The sequence below is a fragment of the Crocuta crocuta genome, unplaced genomic scaffold (genome assembly GCF_008692635.1).
Source record: "Crocuta crocuta isolate KB4526 unplaced genomic scaffold, BGI_CrCroc_1.0 scaffold216, whole genome shotgun sequence".
In the NCBI taxonomy this organism is placed as follows: Eukaryota; Metazoa; Chordata; class Mammalia; order Carnivora; family Hyaenidae; genus Crocuta; species Crocuta crocuta.
Window position 1 is genome coordinate 4881604 of NW_027531504.1, and position 13231 is coordinate 4894834.

At 39.0% G+C, this 13231-nt stretch overlaps 1 protein-coding gene across 1 annotated transcript in view; it reads right to left on the reverse strand.

Moving 5' to 3' along the window:
• Positions 1–615: 615 nt before the first annotated feature.
• CFAP54 (cilia and flagella associated protein 54) overlaps positions 616–13231 on the reverse strand; it is a 267535-nt gene continuing 254919 nt past the window's right edge. Inside the window, 2 exon segments of the mRNA XM_077772255.1 lie at positions 616–777; positions 5505–5579. Of these exon segments, the coding sequence (XP_077628381.1) occupies positions 616–777; positions 5505–5579 (237 nt within the window).

Sequence of the window (13231 nt, forward strand, 5' to 3'; positions counted from 1 at the left end):
GATTGAAACCATGGGCTTGAGAGACAGTGATAACAAGAAGGCAGTCTGACTTAGGTTAACAGATTACATGTGTTATTTCTTATTTTTACATGATAACCCAGGAAAGGATAAGGTGCTAGCTAGTGTTGTGGAACGATCATCCAGGTGGATCCTGGATAGGGTCCAGGTGGTCACATGATAGAATACCATCAGACACAAAATGATAGATGCTAATGACTAAACTAAGATAGGTTAATTTATCTAACTCTGTGTCTCCTTCTACCTGTCCTTCTGCCCTCTCTATACTTCTTACCCAAAACTGCTTAAAGATAATAATCATTTTAGTGACCAGCATGAGGTTGATGTCAATATCTAAATATAAACACTGAAAAATGATCATTTTAATCAGAAATAAGAGACCGTGCATACACTAAATTCAATCATGTGAAAAGGAAGGCACATGATATACATAAATAATGCAGTGGAAGTCATTAGAATTTAACTGTCATAAAGGATTTTTTTAATACTTAAATTCAAGTTATTTTTAAGAAAACATATTGAATAATTAAACTATTTTCTGTACAGCTGGGGAACATTGAGAAACAATGGCAGACACCAGGCCATCCTGGTGCTTTCTCAGAGTAGGAGGGAGGAGATTGGGGATCTGTTATGAGGTAAATTTGTGGCTGCCGCAATCCACCAAGCCTCTGGCATGGGGTCAGTTGCCCCACTAGCATTCTCTTTTTGTATTGACCTCTGCTGGCATTTTCCACTCTATATCCAGGAAGGCAAGGACAGCTGGGAAAAACCCACAAAGATGCCTGGTTCGCTAACACATTTAAGGCTTCTAAATCTCCGTGTGGCCTTCAATCCTCTTACTTGTCCTTGGGCAGCTTCCTCGCTCATCACACCCAATGACTGAATGCTTGAGACCTTCATCCTTCCCTTGGAGACCACACCCTCAGCCCTCATGCCCACCCTACCAGAGGTAAACTTGCCTCCACTTCACAGAGAGTGTGAAAACCTTGGGGTGTGAACTGTCCCAGCTTTTCCTACCCTTTTCTTACACACTCACTCACATTCCTTCCCACCTTTAATCTGCCACCCCAAGACCTAGAGAAAGAAGTCTTACCTATTGTTCCCAGTCAGTTCTCTGGCTTGTGCTGTCAACGTCTTTCTGTTCCCACCCTCTCCCCGAAGGCTCTGCCTGCCTCCCGCATGTGTCCTTTTCTCTTCTAGAAAAGCAGCCTCCACCCCTGCTAGCTCTTTCCCCTCATTGCAGCCCATCTCCTACCCCTCCAGACTTCTCACCCAAACTTTCCTGAAGATCCATCTACAGGTGCAACTTTCACTCTCTCACATCTCACTCCTCAATTCCCTGTAGCATCTGCTCCCCATTCTGTTGAAACATTCACTGGGTATAGTTTGGCAAAACATGCAGTTCCTGGATTTAAGCAGAACTGTATTCGACTCCTGCCTCCTCCACTTACAAGGTACAAGATCCTGAACATGCTGCTTAATTTCTTCATTTCTAATGCAGGGATAATAATAGTAACCAACTTCACAGAGTTCTTGTAATAGTCAATGACATGCTGTATGTAAAACACTGAACAGTGACTGCACATGCCATGTGCTCGATAAAAATTATTGCTAGTAGTAGCATTTGCATTTTAATGATGACTATCATTATTATCTGTCAGGCACGATGCTAGGTCCAGCTAGGAATCCTGAACTAAAAGAAATCCTATCAAATTCATGCAGCCAAGAAAAACCAGTTTGCAATCTTCTCATATAATGTGTCTTATCTCTTGGCTTAGGATCACCTTTTCCACCTTCAAACCAGGAGCTACTCCTAGGAATTTCCTTCCACACTGATTCTGCATGACTTTGGTCAGCTCTGTATAAACACACACACACACACACACACACACACACACACACACACACAGTAAATTTATTTGTATCATGTGAACCAATAGGAAAATATTTGATTTAGCCAAACGCAGGAACTTTAACCTACGCTGCTTTGGCCACAACAGAAGTATCTACACGAATGCTATGTGGGCAGTTGGAACTCAATAATTACTGATGAGCAGACAGTTGTATATAAGGACTTAGTCCTCCCCTTGGTTGGCCACAGCCAGAACAAAGAGCATATTTGTAGCATCATGTTTGAGTCTTACCTGATAACTTGGAAACTGCAATAATTTTAAGCTACGTAGGCAAGGGAAGGATTGCTTTGTTGTTGGTACACCAGAAATGAAACCTAATGATCATTTATATCCTGTGATTACTCACTAAGAAAGTTGGCATGGAGCATTCGTTTCCTTTCTCCATCTTCTTGCTATTCTCAGTGTTTCTGTCATAGGCTGTGTGTGGCAATATTTATTTTAATTGGGAAGATGAAGTACAGGTGAAGGCGATTGTAATAGGTGTGTTCAGTAAGGAACCAAACTGCACAGGAAGATCTCATCTCAGTGACAAAAATGGCTTCACTAAGGCATGCAATTTTGTTTGTCTAACAATTTGGTTTCAGGAACAAGCTCAGACATTCCCATGCCCCACCTCCCCAAGCACTACTAGGTAAGGCTTGCTTTCAGTGGAGGTATTAGCATGGGGTTCAACTGGGGACCCCCTTGGACTGGTGGACCCTTTCACTGTCAGGATCTCAAGTCAGGATCCTGCACACTGACCTAATGCTTCTAGGATTCAATGGTGATTTACATCCCAGACAAAGAAAATGGTTCCTGGTTCTTTCTCTCTCTCTCTGTCTCTCTCTTTAAGATTTTTCTTAAGTAATCGCTACATACAATGTGGAGTTCAAAATTACAACCCCAAGATCAAGAGGTGCACACTCCATGGACTGAGCCAGCCAGGCGCCCCATCTTTCTCTATCTTTAACACTGTTCCTCTCCCTTTCTATCAATATTTCAAAACCAAATTTGCATCCTAAACATCTGTTTGAAATTAGGTGACTCACATATGGAAAGCAGGACTATGGCAGGGATGAAAATGATGACACCTAAGTAGCTAACAATGACTAAGCACTTATTTCTGTGAGACTCTATTCCGGATACTGAACATATACGATTTCCTTTAGTCCTCACGGCTGTGAAGGGTTGGCATTATTACCCCCACTTCAAGTGTAAGAACACTGAGGCTTGGAGACGTTAAATAACTTGTCTAGGGTCACACAACTAATAACACTCAAGGCTAGGATTCCAACCCCGGTCTGTCAGATGCCAAGGCCCATTAATGCTATAAATCATGTGTCTTAAAGGACAGCTCCTTTTTCTGTGACCTCTTTTCAACCACAGTTTGTACAAAATTAGATTAAACTTGATTTTTATTACAATGTCTCCATTGGCAAATCTATGTATTTCTGAAATACAAAATTAGATTCCCATTTAAAAAATGGGAAAAAGGACATTAATGCCCAAGTGAAAAAAAATTAAGGCAAATGTTAAATTTCAGATACATAAAACTTAAGGGAATTTAATTCAATTCAAGAAAGAGTAACCAAGCAATATGTACTGGGCCCTGTAAGTATTCAAAAATTAAGATAGTACTGCTCCTGCTCCAAGAAGCTAATGATCTAGTGGGAGGAACACAGTGTAATATTTCAGGTCTTACTTCAAATGTCATCTCCTAAGAGAGGTCTTCCCAGACAACCCTACCTAACCTGTCACCCATTCCTGGTTACTTTCTATCACAGGGGTTAGCAAACTTTTTTTCTGTAGAGGGCCAGAAAATAAATAATTCAGGCTTTGTGTGCCATATGGTCTCTGTCAAAACCACCCAACTCTGCTGCTGTAGCTCATAGCAGCTGTAGGTCACAAATAAGCAAATGAGCATGCTGTGTTCTAGTAAAACTTTACTTATGAAACAGTCAGTGGGCCAGAAATAGCTCACAGGCCGTAGTTTGCTGACCCTACTCTAACATATCACTCTTTCTTTCTCTCATAACACTTAGCAAATCTGAAATTACCCTGTTTATTGATGTATTACTATTATTTACTCTTTCCCTCCACAAAAATGGCAGCTCCAAGAGAGTGAAGTCCTTGCTGCTTGTTCTCAGCTGGCTCTCCAGGACCTAAAATGGGGTTCCTGACACATAGTTCACTCTGAATATTTTTTGATTGACTAAATGAATGAGTACTATTTCACAAAAGGAGAAACGCTGACTGCCAACAAACATATAAACTACATTTGACCATATTATTGATAAATATAAAATAATTGAAAATGTCTCTTTTTAACTTATCATACCTAGAATGGTTAGAGAAAGAGAAGGAGGAAGACGAGAAAGAAGAAGGGAAAGGGGAAGAAGGAGGGGAGGAAGGATGAAGAGAGCATGCATAAATGAATGTGTTGTAAACTGGCCCTCTCAACTACTGCTGATTGGAGAGAGTATATATCTAGAAGAATTAAAAGCAGGGCCTCAAACAGATTCTTGCACACCCATGTTTATAGCAGCATTATTTATAGCAGCCAAAAGATAGAAACAACTCAAATGACCATCCATCCACAAAACAATGGATACACAAATGTGGTAAAACCCACAAAATGGAACATTATTCAGCCTTAAAAAGGGGTGAAATACTGATACATGCTCCAACAAGGATGAACTTTGAAAACACTGTGCTAAAAGGAATAAGCCAGTCACAAAGGAGCAATATTGTATGATTCCATTTACATCAGGTATCTAGAATAGGCAAATAGTAGACTAGAAGTAGAAAGTAGAATAGAGATTATCAGGAGCTGGGGGGAGAGAGAATGGGGAGTTATTATTTAATGGGTACAATGTGTCTGCAATGGTCAATAATTCTAGATGGTAGAAATGGCTGCATAGCATTATGAATGTACTTAATGCCACTGAAGGGTATACTTAGAAATGGTTAGAAGTGTAAATTTTATATTATCTATATCTTACTATAATTAAAAAAAACTATATACACTTTTTACTCCAAAATCCTACTCCTAAAGAAGTAACACTGAGGAGATAATACAGAAGGGTAAAATATGCATATGCTAGAATCTATCAACTTCAAGATCCATGAATAAAAATCTAGTTGCACACATAGATCCTGACAACAAATACACAAAAGAAACTATTATGCAGGCATTAAACATGACAAAGTAGACTTTTCACATAAAAAATATCTCCATAACATTACTGTTAAATAAAAAATGCTACAAATGCATGTACAGTATAATCCCATTGATGTAAAAATTCTAAAGTTTCTCCATACATGGAAAACACTTGAGATATTCTCCAGAATGCCCATAGTTGGTCTCTGAATAAAATTATCCTCTTCATAATTCTCTGTACTTGATTTTTTAACAAAGAATATTTTTAACCAAAATAACATGCTATTATAAACTCATGTTTATCACTTGTTCACATTAATTAAGGAGGGTTAGGCTCTTGATACTTTCATAATAGCTGTTTTCTGTATTTCTGTTTCCATAGCAACAATAATACTTGCGAAAGAATCAGATACATTTTTACAAAAGATACGTACCTCAGACAACGGTGTTGTATCTCTATCAGTCAAAAATAGACTTACTATTTCAGAGCAACATTCAATAATCATGTTCTAGAAATAAGAAGACAATATAGTGAGGTTGAACTTACTGGTAAACTACTGGAGAGTTTAGTTATAAACTCTTTATTCTATTTGTCTTTTCTTACGTCATCACCTAACACTAATTCCCCAGGAGAAAATTTAGAGAGACTCAAAGGTCACAATTCCTTAAATAATTAAGGTTATTTAAAAAGACACAGGAAGGTCACAACAGATAAGATTTAATTATGAACAACACATTATTTCATTGTTAAAATTCACATATTACAGAAGAACATCAAGTACGGTAATTCCCACCAAATTAAGGTTTTGGAAAATCACTCTTCTGAGAAGAGAATGCTAGGATGAAGAAATTCAGACCCCAGAAAGGGATTTTTAAGCAGAGAAGAATAGCTGAGAATTGAGGAAAAAAAATGGAAAAAGTAAACGAAAAGGAAGCAAGAGTGAAAATCATACATTGTCATTGTTGATGGCACTGCCAGAGCCCCTACTGCATGGACACAGCCATGTTTATGTGTGGGGCATCTGATCTACCCATAGGCAGTGATGAATCAATTGGATTCTCTAGCATTTCATATAAGGAAGGGTAAGAGAAGACGGCTATAGTTAGTAGTGATTATATGAGCTGAAGGTCCTGATACAAACTTGGAAAAGGCAGTCATGGGGCTAGATATAAGATGAGTAAGAGCAAGAAAAAAAGAAAAAAGAAAAGATGAAAGAAGGGGACAGGGTGAGTGAGAACTCACACCCCCCTGTAAGTAAGCACAGGCTTGGCTCCTGACTCACCAGTTCCATTTTCCATGAGGCCCTTTGTGTTGGTTTCGAGTCCTTATGTATGAGCTTACTTACCAAACCCTCCCACATTTTGCTCCCACCACACCTACTTTACTTGAGCTAGTGTAAGTAGCCCTTCTTTACAAGATCATCAGAGATAAACTATGTCTATCTTGTGATGCTGCCTGCATCCAGCAACAATTCACTTTTATGGGAGCTTTAATACCTACATGTACCAGCATTCAGAAATATGAAAATGATAAAATTCCATTAATTCTTATTTTTAAAACAATTTTTTAATGTTTATTTATTTTTTGAGAGAGAGAGCATAGGCAGGGAAGGGGCAGAGAGAGACAGAGACACAGAATCTGAAGCAGGCTCCAGACTCTGAGCTGTCAGCACAGAGCCCAGTGAAGGGCTCAGACCCATGGACCATGAGATCATGACCTGAGCTGAAGACAGACACTTAACTGACTGAGCCACCCAGGCACCCCACATTAATTTTTAAATTATGACTGACCAGTGATGATTAAAACCTTAAAATAAAGAAGCACACAATTGAATTCACAGCCCTAAGTCATATTACATTAAGTTTTAATAAATGCACAAACATAGAAAAGATCAAATTCCAGAGTTCCAAAGCTATATATTAAAAAATATATCCGAGATGCTGTGGAACACAAAGATGAAAAAACAGATCCTATCCTTACAAAGTGTACAGTAGATGAGAAGAATAGATTCATACACATCTAAATAAACACCAAGTAGAATGTGGTCAGAACATGGATAGGAATAGGTTATAGGAGCCTAGGGGTGAAGGAGACAGGAATTATAAGGAAGAGGGAAGACTTCCTAGAGGGAAGGTCATGAGAACTGAGCCTTGAATGAGTAATAGGATTTCACAGAGAATGGGGACAAAGTCATTCTAGATGAAGGAAGGCATGTAAGGGAACAGTGGATATTCAAGGAATGTAAACATCTGATATGGGTGTGTATAGGAAGCATGGTAGCAAGAGTGATAAGAAATAAAGCTGGAGAGGTGAACTTATAATAGGACATGAAAAAGTAAGGAATTTGAGGGGTGCCTGGGTGGCTCAGTCGGTTAAGTGTCCGACTTCGGCTCAGGTCATGATCTCACGGTTTGTGGGTTCGAGCCCCGCGTCGGGCTCTGTGCTGACAGCTCAGAGCCTGGAGCCTCCTTCTGATTCTGTGTCTCCCTCTCTCTCTGACCCTCCCCTGTTCATGCTATCTCTCTCAGAAATAAATAAAACATTAAAAAAAAAAGTAAGGAATTTGAATTTTATTCTATAGGAAACTGAGGGACATTGGACTAAGGAAATAATGACCCAATTGCTCTAAAAAGATATTTCTGGCTATAGTTCATAGGTGAACTGGACTGAGAAAGAGACAAGAGAAAGAGAAATTAGCACGAAGATTACTCAAACTGTTTGGACAGGAAGTGATCATGGCTAGAAGTGGGCCTTCTTCAATGGGACCAAAAGGGATGCAGGGCAAGTAGGAAACCAGCATTGATCAGGGAATACGTCTTTCCCGTGAGGCAACTCCCAGGCTTTCTGTCCACACTTAAACTCCTCTTATATATCTATATTTTTAATTGAGTTCTCAGGACTGGTTAAAGTATGTTCCCTTCCTATAGGAAAGGTTTCAGTAACAGCCATGATGGGTTACTGTCATGATTTCATCAAGAACTATGAGCAAAATGAGACCGTGTAACGTCATTAATCATTTCACACAACAGATGAAGACAGCAATGTTACCTGATAAATAAATGCCTTCCACTACCTGTCTCAACATTTGTCAATAGAAATTTCACCTCAATAACACCCTATTTCTTTGGCATTATTTGTAGAAAACCACATACACACACCAGAACTTGCTGATTGGATATCAGGCTGTGGGAGACCTCATGTGACCTTGCTACCACAGAAGTGAAGTCTTGAGCTCATCAGCCCAGGCAGACAGCTGCCGGAGGCATGGTGCATGTGGTTGGCAGGGGGCTGGGAAGGTACAGAGTGACCCTTGTTCAATCTTTGCCATTTCTCCCTTAAAAAGGAGCATCCGTTGATTCTATAGAGAATGGTTTTCTGAGTTACTTCAGAAATAACCATGCCAACTCTTTGACTTAGTTGTAATCCTCATCTTCTTTCACCTACTATATGGAAAAAAAACTTCCTAAACTGTTTTCCATCCTCCAAATTCTTGCTTCCCTCATCTCTCCTTCACATGCCACCAGTTTATGTCAGCCAATCACAGGTGGATCATGAGATGCCCTTCCAGGTGCTGCCCACTCCCTCTCCTGCCCCTCACACCCAGCCCTGCCTTTTGATGGCCCTTGCCTACAGAACAAAGTTCACTCACCATTTAGTCACTCAACACCTACCGTATGCATCCTAAGTGTCATGAAGTGGTAATGAACAAGACAGAAAGAGAGCCGTTAAGGAGCCAATGGATGGTCTAGTGGAAAGAATAGAAGAGACAGACTCTTACATCACCATGTGGTGAATCAGAGAGGAGGGAGCACTTAATTCCACCCACCTCTTCAGCCCCACCTCCCACTACATTCACCCTGTTCTCCCATCACAGCAAGCATCTCATCGTCCCTTGAGCATAACATTCAGTTCCATGACTTCATGTTCCTTCTCTTATTGTATCCTCAGTCTGCTATGAGACCTGCCCTTCACAGGTCTTCAACTAGAAGCTTCCTAAGCAAGCACTGGAGAGGCATTATGTGTCAAGTACTGGACTAAATATCAGAGATAAGATGATGAACAAGACCCCCCAGCAAAGGAATTCACAGAAAAGAGAGAGGAAGAGACATATAAACAGATAACTTTCAAAATAATAGAGTAAGAGTACAGGGTATTTTGGGGTATTTTGTTGGAAGCTTGCTTGTGGATGTCAGAGAGATACTAAAGAATGTGACAGTTGCGAAAAAGAAGATTTAAAAGAAGTTTTGCCTTATGTTATAAGAGAATTCCCTCTTGGATGTTCTTATGAGAGACTCCATAAAGATTTAGGTTATTTTCAATGGTTTTGAACAGCAGATTGATGTTTCTTGGAATGACACATTTAGCTAGAAGAGGACCCCTCGATGGTTGGGCTCATTATGAATGACACCTGGGTACCTACGGCCATACTCATACAATGATTAAGCTCCTCCATGGCAAAGACCTAATTTTACCGATTTCTGTATGTCCTTATCTCCTCCCCAAGCCTGGAAAACATTTTGCACATAACAGTTCCTCAAAAAGAATTTGTTAATTGATGCTAATGTTCAATTTTATTTTGTTCTTTGTTTTCATAGTACTTTGATATTTGGGGTATGTTGACTGTACACTAATTTTAATTGTCTTGTACAATCCAGGGATCCCATAAATGTTTGCTGAACTAACCTTAGGTGAACTGGTAAACATATTTTAGGCTTTTCATACCAGTATGCTCTCATTCCAAATAAGATGTTTTTTTTCTCTTAAAATTAGGATGGTGTGCATCTTCCATATGCTTTAAAGTCCCTGGTAAGCTCTGAAGATACCTCTAAAGCTATGAATGACAGGTTAAAATAATTCAGTCATCCTGAGCCAGCTTTGTTCATTTTAGAAGGACGTATGTGGTTTTCAAGCCAGAAGTGATTAGAACACCTGTTCTGTAGCCCTCTTGATACATCTTAAATTAATGTGTGTTCTGAATTTCTTAGCTTACTTCAGACCACAGGCTTTGGGGGGAGGGGTAAAAAAGGGAAAGGAATAAGAAAGAGAATAAGATTCATTATGCCCCCGTATCAACCAAAGGCACATTTTCTGGTACCTTCTATTTAATAACCCACCAAAAATCTATACTCTGATAGAAATAAATATAATAGACTATAGAGGTTATAAAATTCTGTCCAATTCCAGACCAGAATCGATCTCTTCAAGTGTCCTAGTTAACTTCTAATTAGTGCCAAGTGAAGGTTGTCATGACAACGAACTGGCAGATTTAGTCAATGGGATTTGTTAGAACACAGAATATAGCTCTTTTTTTAAGTGCCAGTTAGCATACTGGAAAAAAAAAAGAAAACTTTATATGTTTCTTCTATTTCTCAACTTTTCAAGTGTTCTGAACTAATCTGTTTGCCAGTTTATCCAAACAGATATTGGTTTATCTTCCATTTGATGATATTCTCTCATATACAGAACAACAGAACTGAAACATATTTAAAAATACCTTCCCTAAAGCTGAGGAAACATTTTCTAAGTTGAAGAACAAGACAAACTCAGAGATACAGAGGAGAGCATCATGATTGAAAGTAGTCTATTTTATTCAAGGACTGATCCACTCACATACACCATTCTAGTCAGGACTTGAAAGCAAGCCACAAATTCTGGTTAAAGCAAGGTAGGACCTCTGGATTCCTCCCTCCTCCCTCTGATACATTCAAATGCTTCCCCCTACTCCCATTCATTTGGTATTTGTTTATATTCATAGTCAACCTCTTGACTGAGATGCCAAGCTCATTGTGATAAATTTGATTCCCACATCAGACCCCAGGGAAATTCTGGTGACTCACCTTCCAACCAAGGGGTGTGGCTCTCCATCTTAGAGCACTATTTTAGTGAGTCAATCAGTTTTAGAGATGAGAGGAACAGTAGTCCCAGATGAAGGTAAGTGACTGACCCTAGGTAGTAAAACTGAGTGGCAAAGCATAACCTAGACTCCACGCTCTTATGGATGGTCACCCTCCTGCCACAGACAATAGAAGGTGCAAAGATAAATAGAGTCAGGAGAAAATAAGCATTTTTCATATATGAACTATATGGAAGTGGACTCAAGGGACAATTTCAGCAAAGAATATGGCTCAAAGACAGCAATCTGATATGTTTGGACTATGACCAAAAAACTAAGTGACCAAATTAAGTGATCTACAAAAGAAATGCAAAAATGACATGAGAGTGGAGTTCTTCCTGAAAACAGACATAAAAGGGCAACCATGCACTTTATGAAAGAAAATGCATATGTTAGAAAAGATGCTCAACATCACTCATCATCAGGGAAATACAAATCAAAACCACAATGAGATACTACCTCACACCTGTCAGAATGGCTAACATTAACAACACAGGAAACAGCAGGTGTTGGTTTGGTTGCGGAGAAAGGGAAAACCTCTTCCCCTGTTGGTCGGAAGTCAAACTGGTGCAGCCACTCTGGAAAATAGTACGGACATTCCTCAAAAAGTTAAAAATAGAAATACCCTACAATGTAGCAATTGCACTACAAGGTGTTTATCCAAAGGATACAAAAATACTGATTGGAAAAGGTACATGAAACTCGATGTTTACAGCAGCATTATCAACAATAGCCAAATTATGAAAAGAGCCCAAATGTTCATCAACTGATNGCAAAACCGATGAACATAGGGGCAAGAGGAAAAAAAGAGAGAGGCAAACCATAAGAGACTCTCAACTATAGAGAACAAACTGAGGCTAAATAGGTGATGGGCATTAAGGAGGGCACTTGTTATGAGCACTGGATGTTATATGTAAGTGATAAATCAAAGTAAAATTCTACACTATATGTTAACCAAGTAGAATTTAAATAAAATCTTGAAACAAAGAAAATATGTGTTATATTATTATTTTATAATATGTATAATCTTATGGGTTTGAGATATCTGATCTACTAGGAGATTTATTATAAGTGCTCAGTATATAGGCAATATCAAGAAACATCTGGTATTTCATATTGTAACCTACAAAGACACTGAAAAGATTTCGGGATATGCAACCCAAAATCTAAAACATCAGGTCTATGATAAATCGAGGCACAGAGCAGAGAAAAGGGAAGCGTGGGAAAGTGGCATTTTGTGAAGGCTAACCAATCTTGATGAATCCTCTTACAGCTAGGCTTGTTGCTTTCACAATAATGAAAAAATGCATTCACTCACTCTACTGGTAAATTCAGACTGAAAATGATAATAAGTATACTCTGAGGATCAGGAGAGTCTCCAACTTTTACACTTTCACATGAGTGCATAGATGAGGAAATAAAGAGCTGAACCTACACCTGAAACTAACATAACATTGTGTGTTAACTAGACTTCAACAAAAAAGGGGAAAAAGGTTAGAATGGCACACAAAAAAAGAAAAAGTAGAAATAAGACAAAAAAGAAGTATATCAATACTTTTCTTTAAGAATTAAAAACGTTTTGGGGGGCTTACGTGGCTTAGTCAGTTAAGCATTTGACTTCAGCTCAGGTCATGATCTCATGGTTTGTAAGTTCCAGCCCCGCGATGAGCTCTGTGCTGACAACTCAAGGCCTGGAGCCTGCTTCGGATTCTGTGTCTCCCTCTCTCTCTGCCCCTCCCCCTCCTCTGCTCACATTCTGTCTCTCTCTCTCTCTCTCTCTCTCAAAAATAAACACTAAAAAAATTAAAAAGAGTTAAAAATGTTTCATTATCATAATTGAATATTAAACTAGCAAAAAATGATTTAAGAAACAAAATAGAGCAGACCAAAATGAGGAAAAGATCCTAAAAGCTTACAGAGAGGAGAAATAGAGCTGGGCCCCAAATGGCTGGGAATTCAACCAGGAAAGCAACAAAAGGAGGCTCCAGATTTAGAGGTATGTTGCAGGCACTGGGGGCAAACAGTTCTCAACTAGAGCAGAAAGATGGGAGCTTTCAAGAAGAAAAAAAGGAATTGAGATATTTGATAAGCATGAACAACTGGGTGAAAATCTGTGGATGAACATATGAAAATTCTGGTGTAATGATCAGAAGAAAGTTAAGGAAAAAAAGACAAGAAAAACCAAACCTTATGCAAGAAAGGAAATAACCATAGTACACTATTTGACACAACTGTGAACATTGTTTCCAGAGGCATGATAATGTAAA